The 23,008-nt window shown below is 40.0% G+C and overlaps 1 protein-coding gene across 1 annotated transcript; it reads right to left on the bottom strand.

Annotated features, from left to right (window-relative positions):
* Nucleotides 1–382: 382 nt before the first annotated feature.
* GHSR (growth hormone secretagogue receptor) lies at nt 383–3,653 on the bottom strand (the record flags this gene model as incomplete). The annotated part of the gene is made up of 2 exons (XM_080822292.1): nt 383–687; nt 2,858–3,653. The coding sequence occupies 2 exons, from the start codon at nt 3,651–3,653 to the stop codon at nt 383–385; spliced, it is 1,101 nt and encodes a 366-aa protein (XP_080678418.1).
* Nucleotides 3,654–23,008: the final 19,355 nt, after the last annotated feature.

Genomic DNA, 23,008 nt, shown 5'->3' on the forward strand with positions numbered 1-23,008 from the left:
TTTTAATGTCATTCTCTTAATCAAAATTTGTTATCATTATGAAAAAGTAAATCAGATTTAGTATTTACTCAGTAAGAAGTGCCCTAGTCGTTCTCTCTGCCCATCCTCCTTTCTCCAAATTGCAGAATCTTTGCTAGCACCAACAGCAGAATGCAAAATCATAAGACAGTGAATATGCAGAAATAGTATATGAGAGCACTGATGAGTGTGCAATCAATCCAACTGCTCACACACTACAAGTTCCATCTTTTCTTTCTTCCCAATTGTTTCCAGAGCTGTGTGTTCCTATTTCCAAAATTAACCTTCAACTTCTTCCCAAGTTCTGCTGTGCTATGACTTCTGGTTTAGAATAAGCGATGACTTTGCTCAGCAATGTGCATGGTCATGTATTCATACTAGATTCTGTCCAGGCCCGAGAGCTTTCATCCTTCAGAGTGGAGAGCTTCCTCTGGGAGAAGGGTTCAAATCCCAGAAGCTTGAACACCGCCACCCGGTACTTCTTGGACATGATGTTGTAGAGAATGGGATTGATGGCAGCACTGAGGTAGAAGAGGACAAAGGATACCAGGTTGCAGTATTGGCTGATCTGAGCAATCTCCAAGGAGCCAGGCTCGAAGGACTTGGAAAATAAATATCGCCCTACATGGAAGGGCAGCCAGCAGAGGATGAAAGCAAACACCACGACAGCTAAAAGGACAACAGGAGAGAGAGTGTGAGCTCAAGAAATGTCATAGCAAGTCACATTCTATTTTGAAACCATGGTTTTGTTTTATGTATAGTATCACCGTTGACTTCAGAGAAACATTATGTTCTGCTTGTCCCTATTTCTACTTTTTACCAAGATTAGGTCTGTCTGTACTAACAGTTCATCCATTTTTATTGAGCTTCCTAATCATTTCTACTTAACAACCATTTGAGTGGTTTTTATGACTAGATTGACATATTGACTCAACAATTTATTCACAATAGTCCCCATTTCACCTGTGCCAGATACTACCAAACAAATACGAAGTACAGGGCCATACTCAACCACAGCTACGTAGTAGAGTTTCCTGCGGGCACAGATTCCTTGTATATAGTACAGACTTGTAAAATTAGGATCTTTAGAAAGGAGACCAGGACAACTGCTTTTCTCTTTTCTTTTTAAAAGTTTCACGAAAGACTGAATATGCAGTCAGGATGGAGAGTGACTGAAATGCATGATACCTTGTCACCTACGGTAGACATAAGTAAGTTATAAAAGACCATAAAACCCACTAACTAATTATCATCCATCCGAGTCTTCATTTTACACAGGGAATAGAATTTTTGTCCAAGCCCTCTGAATTTCTAGGTAAGTTTTTAAAATGCAGAAATCAAAGGAAAAATAACAGAAAATAATGCTACAGTACTCGTACCATTTTAGCGAGTCCCTTTATAAGGTCAAGGCAAAAGAAAATTAACATTGGTGTTGAGACACCAGTGAGGACAATGAACAGCTTAAAAATAAAATTGGAGGAGGTTATTAAACTTATTCTCAAAACTAAGTTGCATAGTAACAACTGTTGGCCACCGTAGCAACAGGAATATTAGAATTCCCAGGAGGGCACTAGCAGGTTTACAATCTTTTAGTCATGTTGTGAGAATCACTGGTCTAGCAAGTAAAAATTTTTCTGCATTCTTTGAAAAAGCTGTATCACCTTAATATACAAGATTCCAGGAGCTGTAAAATTACAAATACAAAAATCAACCTAGAACGACTTCTAAGAAGCACTAACTAAGCAAATAAATACAAAATGTTGGACTATAATGAGGAATAATAAAATGTAAAGAATCTGGCTTTGAAAAAGCCAACAGAATTAATGTTTTGCGTGGATGTGAACACATTTTGTATTACTTCACTTGTCCATTAAACTTGTGTAGCAAATATGCAGTACATTCCAGTCATGATGCTGCACCTAGATGTTTTTTGAACGACCATTTAGGGAGGGATAGCAAGTCCCGTCAGCTTACAAAGTCTTTTTTTTCTCATGTTGGGAGAAGCCTACCTATCTCAGTTATCCTGTATTATCCTGAACTATCCTACAGGCAGAAATACCAGGTCATGAAAACAAATGGAGACTCCAGCAGGTATTTGTCATTGACTTCCTTTCAAAGCTATATAAACAGCAGCAGGGTAAACAGAAGGAATGCAATTACCTGGGGAAAAATGCAGGTCAGAAAGCATACCACAATGCTGAAAGAAGGGTGAATCATCTCTGGCAGAATTATCCACATTGATCATATCTTTGGTTCAATTTACCACCAAATGCTTTCTAGATCCAATGGCTACTCCTCCCCCAAGCCCATGCCTGTTTTTGTCATGCAACTTAGGTATCCACAAATTGAGGCAGGAAGCTTAACCTCGCCTTTAACACTTAAAGACTACAGTGGACTTTTATGAAGTATCTCAGTTTTGAAGCAATGTCTCTGGGCTGATAAAACTCACTTACGGGAACTATAAAGTGTGTGTAGGGGGGAACACCTTTCCCTGAAAAAGGAGAAATCAGAAGAAAAAGACACAAAGAGGTAGAGAGGAAAAGAGAGTGAAAACAGTGATAAAGGGGATGGGGGAAGACAGATAAAGACAGAAACAGCAACAAACAAACCAACAAACAAAAACCAAAACACACACACACACACACGGGGGGGGGGGGCATACACCACGGAGAAACTGAGAAACCAAAGAGCAAGCTCAAGACAGAAACTGATAAAGACATGCAGATAGAGACCGAGAACAGGGGAAGGAGGTAGAGGACAGGAAGAAGAGGAAAGGAGGGAAGGCAAAGGGAGAGGGGAGAACCCGGGAGAGCGCGGCCGAGGGCGCACTGAGACCCACCCAGCATTTTCACGGTTTGCTTGTGGTTCTGGTCCCTTAGCGAGGCGCCCACCGCCGCCTCGCCCCGCTTTCTTCGCCACAGCTTCCTGCCGATGAGGCTGTAGAGCACAGTGAGGCAGAAGACGGGCAGGAAGAAGAAGACGCTGGATACCCACACCATGACGGTGAGCAGTCCTGAGCGCACGGCGAACTCGGTGGCGCGACACTCGTTAGTGTCCCGAGGGTCGGTGCCGTTCTCGTGCTCCACCCCGACCAGCACGAAGATGGGCCCGGCGCTGCAGAAGGCCACGGCCCAGATGACCAGGATGACCAGCTTCACCCGGCCCTTGGTGACTACCACCTTGGCCCGCAGCGGAAAGCAGATGGCGAAGTAGCGCTCGACGCTCAGCGCGGTGATGGTGAGCACCGTGGCGTAGGTGCAGCTCTCGCTGACGAACTGGAAGAGTTTGCAGAGCAGGTCGCCGAAGTTCCAGGGCCGGTACTGCCACAGGCGGACTAGGTCGAGGGGCATGCAGAGGAAGATAAGTAGGTCGGAGAAGGCCATGCTGGACAGGTAGAGGTTGGTGGTGGTGCGCAGCTCGCGGAAGCGCGACACCACCAGCATGGTGAGCAGGTTGCCCGCGATGCCCACCACAAAGAGTGCCACGCAGGTGGCGGTGACGCCGGCAAGCAGTGGCGCGGGGAAGAGTGGCAGGAGCTCGTCGGTCAGGGAGTCGTTGTCGGGGGGAGCATCCCAGCCTAGGTCCGGCAGCGTGAGGTTGTACCCGGGCTCCTCGCTCGGAGTCGCGTTCCACATGCTGCCGCCTCGGCTTAACTGGCTCTGGGATGCGACTGCGCTCAGAAGCTGGCCGCGGCTGGCCTCAGAAGGTCCCCTTAGGCGCGGGAGAGTGCGAACGAGGAGCCGCCGCTGGGTCGCAGGGAGGATGCTTGGAGAGGAAAGAGAGGGAAGTGAGAGGCAGAAGCTTAGGGAGAAAGTGAGATTGAGAGCTTGGGGCGAAAAGGGGGGAAGGGAGGGACACACACACAGACACACACGCACACATGCACACGCACGCACTGGTGGTGAGGACAGAGTGACCCACCGGTCTTTCTGGAGCCTCTATTTTTCCCCATGATCTCACCCAAACTAGCCCCTAGCTGGCCCGTACTCACGTACCTGTCACCGGGACAACCCCGCTAGTCCTGGCTCGCCTGCCCGCCTGCCTCTTGCTCCAGCCGCATCTCGCAGTTCCTAAAGTGTCCTGGCGCGCGGCGGCCTCGGAGACCCCGCACTGCGAAATGAGAGAGAAAGGAGCTCTCTTTCCAGCCTTGAGCGCTGTTAGTGTGGTCCAGAAGGGCAGGTCACACCCGGAGGTGGGGGCGGGGATGGTGGGGGGGGCGGGGATGGTGGGAGTGGCGGGGAGAACAAGGTCTTCAGTTGCCAGAAACCGAGTTCTTCCTCAAAAAGGAGTAAGAGTTGGTAATGGACCTGGTGGGGAGAGGAAGCAACCGTGCCCCACCCGACTTGCAGAAGGGCGAGAGGACGGGGAATAAAGGACCCAGTGTTTGTATGCTGACCTGAGATGAGACCGGTGCACACCTGGGAAGAACCTCGGGCAATTCTAGAACCTTTGGTCGTTTTAACAAAGAGAAATATGCGCAGAGTCGTGTGGCCACTTGTCCAAGGTCACACAGTGATTTGGGGGCTCAGGGACTAAACTTGGGTCTCCCTCCGGATTTGGACTTCTGAGAGTGAAGGACAAGATATGTGAATAAACTCTGATCTGAATCCCAGCCCTTTGTACAGTCCTTCACCTCTGCGGTGGTAAGGGGTATGTTGTATAAGAGATTATTTTGCCCTCTGCAAATCTCCGAGTGGAGCAACGAGGAGCAAAAGGAATGGGACCTGGTGGAGTGTAGCAGGCAAAGCAGGAGGAGCACAGGCTGTGAGGCTGGCACGTAGAGGGTGAGCAGTAAACATTTTTTTGAGGCATCACTGAGTTTTGTGTAACTGTGTCCACACGGGCAAGGTCAACAACCTTTTTATTTTAAACTGCGAGGACGTTTTGAGGGCCACTGGGAGTGGGTGTCAAGTGTCGGGGGACACAGCTGGATCTCAATTAAAAATATATATATATATATATATATATGGGCTGCGTTACTGTTATTGGGTTTGCTGTTGAGGGGCAGGATCTGTGCCCGGTGGAAATGCGTCCGAGGCCACTTGCAAGGTGACGCCCCTGAGCGCGACCTGTATGTACCCTGTCCGGAGCTAGGAAATCGACAACCTAAGATCTGAGGCTAGCGACTGCCAGCGATCTCACCAACCCGCTTGGTCTCTTCTAGCCCGGCATCTTGGGAACAACCCGACAGCGTGTTCAGCACCGCGGCCAGCGGCCGGTCCCTTCTTACATCTCTCCAGGACTCTGGTAGCTGCGGCCAAGACTTCTCACCTCTTTCCACTTGCGCCTCAGCACGTCAGTCCTGCTCCACGCAGAGCCCGGGGAGTTTCCTCCCGAGAACCAGGCACATGAAGGGCCGCGCTGACCGCACCTACTGTTCTCACCCGCCCCCGGCCTAAATGAGAATCCTTTCACTGTTAGGTTTTCCTGAAGCACTTTAGTGGATTTGCACATGACTTTGACAGATGTTTTACATCATATCTAGCATTTCAATTGTTAATGCTTAGAAGTCCACAAAGACCTAAGTCTGGATATTTCCACACATACATGAAAGATTGCACACATAGTGAGAGAGTGCATGAGGAAGGTTTGACACAGGCAAGCTACTAGAGAACACACTGAGGAGGTGTGTTACAGATATTGTACTAAACCGACATTTTAAAAAACTTACTTCAAACTACTAACTACTATCTTCAAAAAGTTTACAACTAGGTCAGGCCACCAGTTACAGTGGACTTCAACACTTTCTACCCTCCATTATCAGTAGATCTATGTGTGCAGACAGATCTTTAGAGGGAGAAAATAGACTGGGATAAATAAAAGTAGTGTAGGAAGTTACTGTCTAAGAATAAAAATCAGAAAAAGACGGTGGGGGCATATTTCTAGCCTATATAGAGCTGAAGCACTTGATGACAGATGGAGAAATCTTTTTCAAAAATCTATGGTGATAAAAATTGGGCATGTTGACTAAAATAGCTAGCTGTTTAACTGCACCCAATCATTTTCTAAAATATAGACAAATCTGGATTATGCAATGAAGAAGAAACAAGGGATAATATTGAAATTGGTCCTTTCATTCACAACACATAATGTTATATAATAGATAAAATTGTCTATAAGTGTGTGCTAGGCAGGCAGAATAACAAAATAAATAACACCCAGACAGGTCTTGTATTTATTTACTTACAGTCTAGAGAGAAAAATATAGTTAAAAAGCAATTCCAGTACAGTCTGTACATGTATTTGAAGAAGCAGATACAATGAGCTCCATTGAAATATGGAGAAACAATGAACTACAGAGAGATTTAGAGAAGGCTTCTAAGAGAAAGTGGTATCTGAGTGGGATCTTGAAAGTTGAGTTCTGGGGCACCAGAACTGGGTGGCTCAGCCAGTTAAGCATCTGCCTTCAGTTCAGTTCATGATCCCGAAGAGTGCCCAGATCGAGCACCCCATCAGGCTCCCTGCTTAGAGGAGAACCTGTTTCTCCCTCTGCCCCTTCACCCTGCTTGGGTTTTCTCTCTCAAATAAATAAATTAAATCTAGAAAGAAAGAAAGAAAGATGAAGTTGAGTTTTGTCAGATTAAGCAAAACATGCTCAACTGTTCAGACAAGGGCACAAAGGCACATTGGAGCAAATAAGCCCAGCATCCTTGTCCTTTGAATGGTGTATTATCATGGATCTTTGGATTTTTTATAGTCAATGAATACCAACCAATTATGGTTATTTCTTTTTCTCTTTTTGCTGCCCCAATTCTCAAAATTTAAGTGAGTCATGTCAAAAGACTCTGGAACCAGCTTGAAAGGTTCCAGAGTCTTTTGACATAACTCACTTAAATTTTGAGAACTTCCTTGCTTTGTGGTACAATAAGATACTCCAGCTCACCTTATAAATTCCCTACTCTAGACCTGGGGGTAGCCGTTTCTCTAAGAATTTCTGGTACCTTCTATTGGGGATTGGCATTTAGAGACCTAAATTTGGGTAGTAGGGGTGGTTATTGCCCCTGGAGCATTAGGGACAAAACCCTGTCTATGGACAGAGCTAAAACATGTTTTTTAAAAAATCGTGAGATGATAATGATGATGATACAGTAGAGGAATCAAAAGTGCCCTTATCAAGTGATTAAAATTAATACCACCCATGTGATAATCTGGGAAGGACAGAAAGTCACTTATATAATATGCTAGGTAGGAATGTACAACCTCAATCTAATCATAAGGTACACCAGACAAATTCTAAATGAGGAATATTCTATTCTAAAAATTCTCCCCAATAGTCAGTTTTTTATAAAACAAAGAAAGACTGAGAAAATATTCCAGACTGGGTGCCCTGGGTGGCTCAGTCTGTTAGCATCTGCCTTCCACTTAGGTCATGATCCCAGGGTTCTGGGATCAAGCCCTGGGGGGGAAGGGAAGGCAATGACTCTCTGCTCAGTGGAGAGTCTGCTTTTCCATCTCCCTCTGCTCCTCTCCCTCCTTGTGCTCTTTCTCTGTCAAATAAATAAATAAATAAAATATTAAGAAAGAAAGAAAATGTTCCAGACTAAAGGAGACCAAAGAAGTGCAACCTCTGACTCTAATTCCTGATTCTAGACTGGATGCTAAGCTGGAGGGGAAAAAAAACTGCAATGAAGGACAATATTGGGTCAATTGACAAATCAAAGAATATTGCGCGTTGAAGTATTGAATCCATGTTAAGTTTACTGAAGTTGGTAATTATGTGAAAGAAAATACCCTTGTTCTTAAAAATATACACTCAACCATGATTTATGTACATGCTTCTGAAAAATATATGTGTATGTAGATAAATAGAGCAAATGATAAAGCAAATAGAGTGAAATATTAATAATGAATTGAGGAAATGGGTTAAAAGATTTTCTTTATACTATTCTTACAACTTTAATTTTGAAATTATTTCCATATAAAAATGAAGAGGTCATGTTTATATAGATACTTCAATTTCCAATTATTTACTCAATCTATTTGATTTTATACTTACACTAACCATTATGTATAAGCATAATTATTTATTATAATATTCACTAAATGATTTCAAGCTGATAACATCAGCATTACCACTAATAGTTAACTTGACAAATAAAGTTTGAGATTTTCTTTCAGTTTTCTTTTTCCTTGAAATATATCCCAAGTGTATATGGCTATTATATTCTAAAATTACTTGAAATAATGCTTTTCTATCTGTGATTATGTTATAAATTTGACATATGGTCAGACTTATTTGTTCCATTTACTCTCAATTTTAGTATTATATTGTTTAAAGATTTTATTTATTTATTAGAGAGAGAGGGAGAGAGAATGAGCAAGGAGAGGGACAAAAGGAGAGGGAGAAGCAGACTCCCATGATGAGCAGGGAGCCCAATGTGGGGCTCGATCCCAGGACTCTGAGATGATGACCTGAGCCAAAGGCAGACAATCTCCTGGACCACTCAGGCACTCAATTTTAATATTATTATTTTAAAATTTAAATTTATTTTTTTAAAGTAAATCCTACACCCAATGTGGGGCTCAGAACTCACAACTCAGAGATCAAGAGTCTCATGCTCTACTAACTGAGCCAGCCACGTGCCCTAAATTTTATTTTTTAATATGTAAAATGTTTATATGATTTGACAGTTAAAACTTTAAAACAAAGCATGGTCCTAAATTTAAAACTTCAAACCAAAGAATATTCAGGAAAATATTACTTATTTTTCATATTCCCCAATAGACACCACTTTAAAAACTTAGCTTTCTATCTTATGTGTGTTTTGCTGTGTGTGTGTATGTGTGTGTAGCCTGCATAAAAGTTATTATGCTATATATGCTGTTTACTATCTTGATTTTTTAAGATATTTTATTTATTCATTTGAGAGAGACAGGGAGAGCACAAGCTGGGGAAGAGGCAGAGGGAGAGGGAAAAGCAGACTCCGCACTGAGCTGGGGGCCTGACACGGAGCTTGATCCAAGGACCTCATCACCTGAGCTGAAGGCAGATGCTTAACCATCTGAGCCACCCAAGTGCTCCATACTATCTTGATTTATTGTCATAACATTACATCCTAGCTTTCTCTCATATCAATACTTTTTAAAGTGGTTTTATAGTACCACATCTTGAGAAAGTTACAGAGTTTCTATTATGGAGATGTGCTTTACTTCAAATCTTCTGGTGTTTTACTGTTTTTATTTGTTTGTATGTTTTAACAGTCTTTTACGGTTATAAATAATGTTGCATATGTCATTTTTATGTCTACAGGTATATTACAGAATAATAAAAAATAAAATTACAGTTTAATAAAAGAAGAAATGGCACATGTAATTCACTGAATAGCACAAATAAAGAAAGCATAAAAAGGCAGTATACAGTGTCCGAGTATTGATTCTGAGCTCTGAAAACCCATATGGAAATTTAGTATAAAATAACAAGTATAATACGACATTTTTAGAAGTGGGATTGTTGAATCAAAGAATAAAAGTAACTGTAGTTTTGTTAGTTCCCCATTATACATTCCAAGACTTCCAGGGGATACCTGAAAGTGGTGATAGTATTGAGCTGTATATATACTATGTTTTATCCTATACATACCTATGATAAACTCGAGTTCATAAATTAGGCACAGTACAAGATTAACAATTACTGCTTATAAAATGAGGCAATTATAACAATATGCTGTAATAAAAATTATATGTATGTTGTCTATTTCAAAATATCTTATTAACCTTCTCTCTCTTCTTGCGATGAGGTGAGATGATAAAATGCCAATGTGATAAGATGAACCAAGGTGAATGAGGTGGCCGTTGTGACACAGCATTAGGCTACTGTTGACCTTCTGCCTACACCCAAAAGAAGAAGGATCATCTGCTACGGACTGCAGTTCATCGTGGGTGACTGAAACCATAGGAGGTGACACTGTCACCTGGGGCAATACTGTATATCGCCAAGTTTCTCTCCATGAGGTTGTACCAAATTGTGTCTCCATTAACAGTGAGTAAGAGTCTTTGGTTTCTCCCAACCTCTACAACTGTTTTAGCAGCTCTTAGATTTTTGCCAATTTGTTAGAAGAGAAATGGTTTCTCAGTGTGTTTTTAATTTATATTCTTTCATTAGAAGTGAGTCGAAACATCTTTTAATATGTTTAAGGGCTATACGCCTTTCTTTTTGCATGAGCTTCAGGCTATGACTTTTGCTTATTTTTCTGTTGGGTTGCTGTTTTATTTGGGGCCTCTGGGTATCTCAGTCTGTTGAGTGTGGGACTCTGGATTTCTGCTCAGGTCATGATCTCAGGGTTGTGAGACTGAGCCTTCGGTAGGGTTCTTCACTGGGCATGGAGACTGCTTAAGATTTTCTCCCTCCCCGTGTGCCCCTGCTCTGACCCTCTCCTTCTCTAAATAAATTAAATTAAATTAAATTAAATTGATTTTTAGGGGCTCTTTTTGTATTAGGGAGACATCTCTTTGATATAACAAAAATTGAAAATATTTTCTCCAGTCATTCATTTGTCTTTTAATATTGCTTATGGGGTTTTTATTTTGACATTCAAAAGTTTAAAATTTTGATGTCATTGAGTTTGTCAGTCTTTTTTATTGCTCCTGGATTTTGAATTATATTTATAAAAGCTTTACTCATTGCCAAGTTGTGAAGAAATTCATCCATGTTTTCTTCTATTATTTTGTGCTTTTGTTTTTTAACACTTGTATTTCTGATCCGCTTGCAATTTATCCTGGTACATGAAGCAATATATGATCCAATTTTATCTTTTCCAAATGATTATCCAGTTGTTTCAACATTGGTTATTAAAATGTCCACTTTTCCTTAATCAGTTGAGTGGTTCCTTTATCTCATATAAAATCTCTCTGTATTTTCAGGGTCAAGATTCAACACCTGGACACTGTATACTGCCTCTCCAAGCTTTATTTGTGCTTTTCAATAAATTATGTCCTGCCCTGTATCATTTCTTCTTTTAGTGAACTGGAATTGTATATTTTTCTTGAACATTTTGCTTGATTATATCTTATTTCCTGTACTAATTAGAACTAGAATTGGCTACATCAGGAAATTAAAAAGAGAGAAACTGAAACATGATTCAAGTTCATGGATTTATTTTTTTTTTCTAATAGAAATCAGAATATAGAATGTGCACGGCTAGTATGATGTGATTGGGAAGAGTGCTCCTTCTGCTTTTCTGCTCTATCATACTTTATAAGTGGCTTTCAGAATCAAAATTGCTTCATGATCCGAGATTGCTGCTGGAACTATAGTCATTCAAATGATTTCTAGGCAATAAGAAGTGGAAGAGGAGAGGAAAAGGGTTTTCTTAGAAGCCCAACTCAAAAAACTCCCACTTCTATGACATTGGCTAAATCCTCTTCAGGAGAGCCTGGGAAATATACATTTATAGTAGGACACATTATCACTCCCAAGGTTCTAGATTTGGGTAAGCAATTTGCATGCAATCTCTGTCATATTTCCCAGCCAGATTGTAATTTCAGAACAAAAATATTTCTTTCCTTAAGTGACCCATAAAACTTAGTATATAGTGTCTTATCGGTAGAAGATCATTTAAAATAAACATTTACTGATTTGATTAAATTTATATTTTGTTTGAAATCATACATATAAACACAGGACACATAAGAAGGCTCATATGGAAATTTAAGTGTTACATTGTACCTTCAATAAAATATATAATTTTTTTCACATTTCATTCAAGCTTTATATGTAATGTAGTAATATATTTGGCTTTGTCAATTTTACTTTTTTTATCACATTATGTAGCCTCATTAAAGGAATATCATGCACATATTTCAGACTAAGAAATGCACTCTTTTCAGATAAGCAGGCTGTAAGAATTGGGATTTAATATCAAGCACATCAATAGAGGAGAAAAATTACATTTCAACAAAAAAATTAACCTTAACATCCAGGCACCTAAAAAGCATTTTCTAGCTATTAAATGAGATACATTATCATGAAGGATCACTATGAATAATTAAATAATTATGCATTTTAGAAATTCATCTAAAATATTTACACTTTTCTGATTACTGAAGTAACATATATTGCTTCAGAAAGTTAGAAGCTTAGTAGAAATTTATAAAGGCAACTTAAGAAAGGAGTTGGATTTACTAGTGTGGAGTTCAAGGCTAGAGATAGAAATCTGGGAATAGTCAGCAATAGGTAGTATTTAAATTTAGGATACCAGATGAGATAACGTAGGGAATGATCAGCTAGAAAAGAGAAGAGGTTTAAGAGTCTTGAGACTTGGGGGTGCCTGGGTGGCTCAGTGGGTTTAAGCCTCTGCCTTCGGCTTGGGTCATGATCCCAGGGTCCTGGGATCGAGCCCCGCATCGGGATCTCTGCTGAGCAGGAAGCCTGCTTCCTCCTCTCTCTTCCTGTCTCTCTGCCTACTTGTGATCTCTGTCTGTCAAATAAATAAATAAAAATCTTTATAAAGAAAAAGTCTTGAGATTTGGAGCCCTTAAACATTTAGAGATGGGACTAACATGAGAAGGAAATAGCAAAATATACTCTAAAATAGTCAGTAGAATAGAATTACAAATTTGGAGGATGTGATGTTCTAGAAGACAAATGAAGAAAGTATATCCAGGAAGAAGGAATGATCAATTGTACCTGATACCTCTATGGGTCAAGTAAGATGAGAATTGATCATTGTATTTAACAACACGGAGGAGTCGTTAATTGATGATCCTGGTGCCATGTTGAGGATGAACCCATTTAGTTCAAGTAAGCATAGGAGAAAATACTTTGGAGACAGTGAGTATAGTTTCCAAAGAGTTTTATTATAAAGGGAAGGAAACCAATGGAGTGGTAGGTAAAGGGGGATGTGGGTCCAGGGAATTTCTTTTTAAAGCAGTGAAAAATATAGTAGTTTGTGTGCTGTTGAAAATAATATGCTCCAAAGGGGGAACTTGAAAGTGTGATAAAATATGAAGGAAAAAAAAAAGGATGGCTAGAGTGGTATTTCTAAGAAGAGTTGGACCTAGTAAGGACCGAGCAAAAGGGATGGCTTTAGTGGAAGTGTGGGCTAGTTCATTCCCAGGAAAGGAGAGAATACAGAATATATGAGCACGTATGTAGGAGGGTAGGTAGGTGTGCAAGGTGAGACTCGTGGGAATTCTTTGACAACTTCCATTCCCTCAGCAATATAGAAAGCAAGGGCAGCAGTGAATAATGGGTGGGGAAGGTGATAGTGGAGGATGGAGGAAAGAGATGCAACTATGAAATAGTGGTCTATGAAAGTGGGAAAGTGAACTCATGAGGGTGATGTCATCTGATTGCTGGGCAGCAGGAAGGGCCCGCTTGAGATTAATGATGATGAATTTAAAACGACACCCATTGACATGACTCTTTGTTTTCTCATCTTTACGTTCAGTTGCACAGGTGCAGAAATGGAGTGGAAGGAAAATTTCATTTAGCCAGAGTTGTGATTTTGTTCAGGACAGATGAGAAAGCAAAAGAAGGACAGAGATGTGGAGGTTCTATCCAAGGAATTGATTAGAAGTATTGACAATTGAGTTTAAGCTGAAGGAAAGAAGAAAATACAAGAAGAGGATAAGGAACTGAGAAAAGATGATTAGATCAGTGAATTATCTCTTTGTTTCCAAGGTATCAAAATTTCCCCAGTGTGTCTTAGTGTAGGTCTTTCTCTATTCATTACGTTTCATGATTTTTGGCTTTTCAGTTTATGTCCTTCAGTTCCCAAAAATGTTATTGAATTATTTTTTGTTAATTACCTCCCCCTCCACTTTCTCTAGTCACCTTTGGACCTCTGGAAGAATCTTTTGTTCTTTTTAGTTCTCATTCTTATTATATAAATATGATATAATCTCGTAGTGCCCTAAAAATTCTAATTTTTGGAAGTTTTCTTTTGCTTCAATGCTTTGTTTTTTCTAAGTCCTTATATTCCAATGTAATGAAATCCTATGCACCCATTCTCCACCTTCACATTTTGCCAATTTTGCTTCATCAGTTCCATCTACTTTTGCATAAATATCTTTCAGTACAAAATGAAACAAAGATTCCAAATCAAATAACAATAAGGGAAGTATTAAATAAACCATGGTTCAACCCTCCAAAGAAATATTAAAAGAGTGAGAGAAGCAGTAGAGGAAGGGAGCCCTGGGAGAAGTGGATTTTATGAGACCACCTCTGAGAGGTGTGAATGGGATCTCTTGGACACTAAGTGTATTTGTGAGTTTTTAGAGGTAGTATTTTATTCTTTTAAATAATTGACTGTAATGCTCATTATTTTAGATGGTAGGGAATAATGACAAATCTACACACAACACTATATCTATCTATCTATCTATCTATCTATCTATCTATGTCTCATGATGATGTGAAAGAGTGAGATCCTCATATTTTAAATTTACTTCATGTTAATGATATGACATAGTACTCTACACTTGTAATTCATTTAACGTTTGATCTTCAAAATCCCCAACAATGTATCAAGAGCATGAGGGAAAACCCCCAACTGCCTACAGTAACCTCTGTGTAGTAGGATTACAGGTTTTCCTCTATTCTACTCTTCTGAATTTTCAAATTCCTACAGTATAAAAGTATTACATTTATACAATAGCATATGTAACATGTGCTTTTTAATTTTTTTTATATTTTAAAGATTTTATTTATTTATTTGACAGAAAGAGACAGAGAACAGGCAGGGGGAGGGACGGAGGGAGAGGGAGAAACAGACTCCAGGCTGAGCTGGAAGCCCAGTGTGGGACTCAATCCCAGGCCCCTGGGACCATGGCCTGAGCTGAAGACAAACATGAGCCACCCAGGCACCCCTGTGACATGTACTTAAATCCCTTTGTCTATTTTCTTAAAGAGGAAAAAGTTGAACCATAAAATATGTGTTCCAAGGATAAGATTGGGATGATGGAGTTTTCCTCGGTGTAGTCTCCATTTTGAAGGCTTAGCTACTTTTCCAGATGATTTTCTTGGCCCTGTCTGGAAGAAAAGTGAGGGGTCATTCTTGGGCAGACATTCCTATAGCCCTGCTCCTCAAGGCTCCCCTGGATGACCCCCTTTCTTTCTTGCTTCCAGCCTTTTTTTTTTTTTTAAAGATTTTATTTATTTATCTGATAGAGAGAGAGAGAGAGATCACAAGTAGGCAGAGCAGCAGGCAGAGAGAGAGAGGAGGTAGCAGGCTCCCTGCTGAGCAGAGAGCCCGATGTGGGGCTCGATCCCAGGACCCTGAGATCATGACCTGAGCCGAAGGCAGAGGCTTTAACCCACTGAGCCACCCAGGCATCCCTGCTTGCAGCCTTTTGCACCATGAAGTCTGTCATACTGACCCTGTGGTGTGAGGAACACAGGAGACCCAGTCTCTGATGAGGTGGTTGTGCAGCGTGAAACACAGTTCAACTGCTTTACTCAACTTTAAGCCATTTATTAGGTTCTTTCAGTCATTAGAATTCCCCTCTGGGTCCCTTTGTCTCTCACTGTGCTTAAATGTGTGTGCGTGTGTGTGTGTGTGTGTGTGTGTGTGTTTCTAACCATTTTTGAGTGTCCGGCTCAGTGACATTAAGTACATAGTCACTGCTGTGCAACATCACCACCACCCATCTCCAGAACTTTTTTCATCTTCCTAAACTGAAACTCTATACCCATTACATAACTCCCCATTCCCCGCTCTCCCCAGCACCTGACAGCCACCATTTATATTCTATCTCTATGAATTTGACCTTCCTAGTAACTCATATCATTGGAATTGAGCAATATTTGCTCTTTTATGATTGGGTTATTTCATTCAGCATAATACCCCTGAGTTCATTTATGTTGTAGCATGTGCCAGAATTTCTTTCCTTTTCAAGGCTGAGTAATATCCTATTGTATGTATATACCACATTTTGCTTATTTGATCATCTGTCAATGGGCATTTGAGTTGCTTCCACCATTAGACTATTGTAAATAATGCTGCCATGAGTATTGGTGTACAAATATCTGTTTGAGTCCTTGCTTTTAATTCTTTTAGGTATATGCCCAGAAGTGGAATTTCTGGATCATATGGCTCTTTTTATTTGTTTGAGGAAATGCCATACGGTTTTCCTTAGAAGCCTCACCGTTTTACTTTCCCACCAGCAGTGCATATGGTTTCAACATCTTCGTGGCCCTGCCAACACTTAGTCTCTGTTTTTTGGTTTGTTTGTTTGTTTTCTTATTTTATAATAGCTACCCTAATGGGTGTGAAGTGGTATTTTATTGTGGTTTTGATTTGCATTTCCCTAATGATTAGTGATGCTGAGCATCTTTTCATGGGTTTATTGGCCATTTGTATGTCTTTGGAAAAGTTTTTATTCAAGTTCTTTGTCCATTTCTTAATCAGGTTGTTTGTTCTTTTATTGTTGAGTTGCCCATTTGACTCTTGAGGTTGTGTTTTTTCTTACTAATTTATCCTCTAATGATTCTAATAGCATAGGAAAATAAAGGGACAGATGAAAAGTTAGTAAAGAGCAGAATTCCATCTTAATGGCTATAATTGTTACATCCGGTTCTATAGAAGCAAGGCAATTTCAAAGCCACAACAGATGGTGCATAACAATTGTACTTGACTGATGGAGTTATAACAAATTCCATTAAATTAAAAATCCCACTTAGCAGATGCCTTCAACAGTTGTTACCCACTCTGAAGCTAATTTCTGTAGTAAAGACATTGTTCTTTTGGAGTTTCTAATTTGTAGTGTTTGGATCTTTGAAATTTGAGACTTTCCACAAAGTGTTCTATTAGTATTTTGGTAGTGGTTCATTTCAGAAGAGTTGAGGGACAGGAAAACAGAAGGGTAAAGATTACTTTCATCTCTGACAAATGGCACAATGGAGATGTGGTATTAATAAAGTAGAGAAGATTAGTAAATAAGATATGATTGTATGAGTTTCTCTGTAAAAGTGAACAATACATCCAGAAACTGTTTTACTCTAGATTGTAATATACATTAATTTTAATGGAAGTTAAAAACTGTTATTTTTATATCTCCCCAAGTTCATTTAAATAGAATTCTATTCATAGTTCAAGTTTTCTAAAAATCAGTAATTACTTATTAAAACTGGTAAAGAATACAAACAATGACTATTTGGGAAATTCAATTGTGTTAGGTCAAAATATTATTTAATATGAAATTAAAATGATATATTAAAATATTTCATTCTGTAAAGCCTTGAAAGTGCTTTAGAAGGCAGAAATTTCCCTTGAGCAAATTATGGAACATTCCTTTTGGGAACACCAATGAGGAAAGACAGTATGGGATTGTAAACAGTGCAAAAGAATGCAAAGAAAATCACCCAGTCTATATTGATTACTGGACATTTATTACTGAGCACTCATCATCATCATTTTTTTTAAAGATTTTACTTATTTATTTGAGAAAGAGAGCCTGCTCAGAGGGGGAGGGGCAGATGGGGAAGGGTAGAGGGAGAGTGATAAGCAGACTCCCTGTTGCACAGGGAGCCCCACACAGGACTTGATTCCAGGATGCCAGGATCAATACTTGAGCCGAAGGTAGCCACTTAAACAGACTGAGCCACCCAGGCATCCCCACTCAGCATCATTTCAAGCTTACTATGTGTCTAAAGCAAATTCATCATCTCCAAACTGTTGGGTGTTCCTAATATCCATCCCTCATCTCCATACCTAATTGCTACCACATAAGCCCAGTGTACCATTCAACACCCACATAGGCAGCAAGTTTTTCTAAGTCTAATTCGCCATAAGAGTTTAGTTAAACTAAACTTTTTAAAATGTTGCTTTCATCTTGTACTCTTCCTATGTAAACCAATTGTAATAGCTCATTCTTTAATCTCACAGCAAGTCTTTCAAACTCTGGCTTCTTCATGTCCTCATAATTGGGCATTTCCCTCCAAATCCAACAAGAGTTGTTCTTTCCTAAAATGTGCCATATCTCCATAGACCTCTCCCCTCACTGTCCTGCATCTTGCTGCCTTTTGCCTCTGGCTTCTCTCTAAATCCTAACCACTGGAGTGCTGACCCATTTTTCACTCTCAATTCCTATGTCCCTCAAAGTTTGAACTTCTCAGTATACTTCCTAATTATACACTGTTTCTGTGATTTCATACCTGTGAGTCACCTCTTTAGTTACATTATAAGCTCCTTGAAGTGTCTCATGGGAACCCCAGTAAGTTCAGATGTGGTTCCAGACACTTGTCACTATTTCCTCTGCCAATGCCCTGGTTTGAGCTTCCATTTCCCCCCACCAGAATGGCTGCAACAGCCAAAGGACTTACCTCTTTCTGTTCATACTTCCCATTGCACAATTCATTGTCATCTGCAGCCAGTGGTCTTTTGAAAATGCAAATCTAATCCTGATACTCCCTTGTTTAAAACCCTTCACATGGGTTCCCATTATTCCTAGGCTGGCATGTTTTCCCAGGATCTCTTGGAAAACAGATTTCCCTAAAATACAGATTTCAGATTGGAAGTGTCTCTCTCTTACTCTCTGCAATCCAGATACAGAGATCGTCTCTCAGTTCCTCTCAGGGTTGGCTGGTTTTCCATGCTTGTAAAGATCTCTCTTTCTTTCCTTCTGTTCTACTCTTGATTTTGTACTCACTTATGTGATTATTTGTTTAACTTCTACCTCCTCCACTAGAATGTAAGGCTCAGGTGAGCAAGGCTCAGGTCTTTTGTGAGTCATTATTGCCTGGGACTTAATAAATGTTTAATAAATATTTGTTTAAATGATGCACTTTATATAGTAAGACAAGCCTCTTCTAACCTAGGGCTTTGCTTTGGATCTCAGTAAACACTATGGTTATCCCAGAACAAAGTGAGAGGTCAAATTTAACTGACGAATTATTTCAGATTATTTCAGATTACATTCATTTTAAACTGACCATATCTTGGCAATGTCCTGATCACACCAAGACATTCTCTGTCATGTAGTAACATAACAGAAATAGGTATGTAAAATGTACCAGTAATTGCTGGAGCCATGGTGTGCTGGTAAATATTTAACAACCAGATCTTCAGGGGGGAAAAAACCTCCAACAACCTCTGTCTGTATGTTTGCCAATTTCTGTGGTGTAACTATTCCCATCACATTCAATGCTATACTACCAAGGTCACTGAATGCAGTTTGAAAGTAATGCTAGCAATTGACCCTTAGAAGTCAGTAAAAAATGGATCTAGCACACCACTGGCTGGAACCCTTTATAAGCAGCATGACTGTTGGGAAAGTCCGTGATCTGATTTTATGTGGGTGTGTTATGTAGATTAGGTTTCTTCAATTTGGAAAAATCACACGGTAAGTTGGTAAAATGTATCTAATCACGTAACTATAGATGAGGTAAACTTGGGTTTGATTCTGTTGTTGTCAGAGTTCTCCAGTTAAACAGAACCTATGTGTGTGGATATATATACACACACACATACATATACATATATACCTACATACATATGAATATGTATATATACAGATATATATATGTATGTACACATACATATATATGGGGGGGAGATACTATGAGAAATTGGCTCATGTAATTATGGAGGCTAAATCCCACAATCTTCCATCTGCAATCTGCAAGCTGGAAACCCAGGAAAGTCAGTGGTATAATTCAGGCAGAATCTGAAGTCCCAAGAACCAAGGGAGCTGACAGTATAAACCCTAGTCCAAGGGAAGGAGCTGATGATATGGGATGTTCTAGCTCAAAACTGAGGCAAGGAAAAAAGTGTGACTTCTTCCTTCTCTGCCTTTTGGTCTATTCAGATCCTCAATGGATTGGAGGATGTCGACTAATAATGGGGAGGGCCATCTACATTATTTAAAACTTGCCATTTTCAGAAGATAGTTTAAAGCAAATAAAAAGAAGTGCTGCAGTTGACTCTAGATCAGAGTTGGCAAACTTTATCTTTTATAAAAATCAGATAAAAAATATTTTTAGGCTTTGCCAACCATATGGTCTCTGTTATAAGTACTCAAGCACTCAACTCTGTCATTGTAGCATGAAAGCAGAGATCAACAACACATAAAGAAATCAGTGGGGGTGCATTCTATAAAAGTTTATTTACAAAAACATGTGGTAGGCCAGATTAGTTTGCCCCCCACTCATCTAGATTAACTAGAGTTATAGAGATAGGAGGTATTGATTATCCCTCCGAATTCTCACACCCTAGATGTTGACTAAGCCCATCCTCCAGGGAGTGATGGAGTCAGGGGCAGACATATGACCTCTCTGGTTGGTGGCACAGGATTGGGAGTATGCTGAGGGGCATCTGGGAAAAATCTTGCCATTCCTAACGGGCAGCTGCTGTTCTGCCCCTTTTGGAACCTTGCCTTGAGTAGCTGTGACGCCTACAGTCTGCTAGAGCCACCAGCCCAAGGCTGAAGCCAGCACTGAAGAACGCAGAACCAAGAGATGGAAAGAGCCCAGTCGACCGACACTGGAGACTGCCCCACCTCTGGATTTCCTGTGATGAAAGAATTTTCCTATTCTGAAAGCCTATAATGCGTGGGGTTTCAATACATTGAACTGAGAGTATTCTAATTGATTCAATTACGCTTCCCACTGAATTTCTGCTAGTTACAAATTTAATACTGAATTACTGAGTCCTCCATATAGGGAATTTCTTGCCTCTTTTAAGAGACATAATCACGCAGTGTTTTATCTTTCCCTAAAAAATCATCAGGTATTGAGGTTGCCATATCAAATCAGAAAAAAAGGAATAGTACTGCTCAGTTATTCTTTAACTTTTTTTCTCCTCCCACAAGGCAAAGAGCCTGAAAGCACCAGGCCTGCTTTTGAGACAGATTCCTTTCAGGCTCTTCCTCTGACCCAGCATAACAGACACTGTTGGCCACCCACTTTGCCATCATTCCATCCACTAATCTTCCCTTTGATCAGAACCTTGATTTTGTTCAGCGATCAGGAGACCACATAGTTTAGAAAAGCGTGGACCTTTCCCCAGCCCTATAGAGGATGATAATTAATCCAATCCAATCATGGAAATTCCATTTTCCTTGCCAAGGAATGATTTAGGAATGGGCATGCCTATAATTCTGAACAGTGAGTGTAGAAGAGTTTTTCTCAGTCTTAAAAAGGAGTGCAAGGGAGCCTTTGGAAGTTGTAAAGTACAGTTGCATTGTCAAGTACGGTTAACTCTTGAACAACAGGGCCGGGGGGCATGGGAGAGGAGCTGGGGGCTCCAGCACTCCGTGTGTAACTTTTGACTCCCCCCGGACTTAACTACTAATAGCCTACTATTGATCAGAGAACACAAACAGCCAATTAACACATATTTTGTATATTATATATATTCTACGCTGTATTCTTACAATAGGGAAGCTAGAGAAAAGAAAATGTTATTCAGAAAATCATAAAAGAAAATACACTTACAGTATTACTATATTTATGTATTTTGAAAAATCCATGGGTAAGTGGACCCGTGCAGTTCAAACCTGTGTGTTTCAAGGGCCCACTGACTTGAATCTGGGGCAGCCCTCCTGCAAGGCTGTGGCGAAAAGCCAGCCTGATGAGCAGAGGGAAGCAGAAGAATGAAGAGAGAACCTGGGTTCTCTCTTCATTCTTCGGGGATGGCAATGAGTCCCTGACTTAACCAAGACTGGAATCACCCACCCTCCGGTTTTTTATGGTATTGGCACCGTAATTCATAATTGGTAAAATCATCAATTGGTGAATTGATCTTCTCTTAAATGTTGCTGAAACCAACTGGAACACTCCCTGATATGTTGCCTTGGGCAGATCGTGTCTGGATTCCTGCACTTGCCTGGACAGATTACGAAGAAACAGCATGAAGCTTGTACTGCATAGATCTCTCTCTTGAGATAATATATATGCTCTGAAATGGGAAATTATTTTATGGATCCTGTGAAGACACTGTGGCTACAGAATTATTTTAAAATAATAGGCAAGCCTAATGAATAAGTCAGGTTGTTTTACCCTCCTCGGACAAATTCAAAACTGTATATAATTTAGATGATAGGCTATTAAATCAGTCCCTTTAAGATGCGCATCAGGAATTATATTAAAATAATCAGGTCTCCTAATAAATTTAGAAAAGTTACTATGAGGGGCAATGGGGTGGCTCAGTCAGTTAAATGTCCTACTCTTGATTTTGGCTCAGGCCATGATCTCAGGGTCATGAGACGGAGCCCGAGTTGGGCTCCGTGCTCAGCTGGGTGTCTGCTGGAGATTCTCTTTCTCCTTCTCCCTCTGCCCCTCCCCTACTCTCACCTTTAGCTTGCATTCTCTCTCTCTCTCTGTCTCTCTCTCTAAATAAATAAAATATTTTTTGAAAAAGTTACCATGAGATAATTTGAGCCTTTGTTATTGTTTCACTCGGATTTTTCTGGGGCAAGCTTATTCTGTTGTTTGGCATTCTTTAACTGTTAAAGCAAAATATGAGCCCAAGCTCTAGGTAAAGCAGTTTTGCTCTTATTGCCCCATCTTTACCAGAAGAAAATATTTTATTTGTTTAAAAACCTCTTCTTTAATGCTCTGTGAAATTCTTTTTTTTTTCAAATGTGTTTGAACACATTTTAGAGTTCCCAAGATGTGATTATGACTTTATATTGCATTGCCACAAAGAACAACAAAAATAATTATCTCATTTGTATAAAGAATATAGAAAATCATCATTCTCTATAATATCCCAAGAAATGAGAGTCTATATTTCCTTTAGTGGTAGTCCATGGAAATGAAAGAGAATGTGGTATTTCCTTATTATTTTGTTCAATTCTTTAGTGAAAAATTCTGGAGAATGAAACAAAAGTAATCATATATTTTTTATGATAAATAGAATAATTCACTATGACCAAGATGATATAAATGTACCATCTAACTTGCTCCACATTCTTAGATTTAAGGAAAACTTTTTCTAGAAGGGATCAGCATAATAAATGAGGGGGAGGACTTAGCTGTTGAATCAGACAAAGCTAAGGTCAAGACCTGGATCTTTCACCTACTACGAGCTCAGGCTTGAGCTCCTCTTGG

This window comes from Martes martes, assembly GCF_963455335.1.
Source record: "Martes martes genome assembly, chromosome: 1".
In the NCBI taxonomy this organism is placed as follows: Eukaryota; Metazoa; Chordata; class Mammalia; order Carnivora; family Mustelidae; genus Martes; species Martes martes.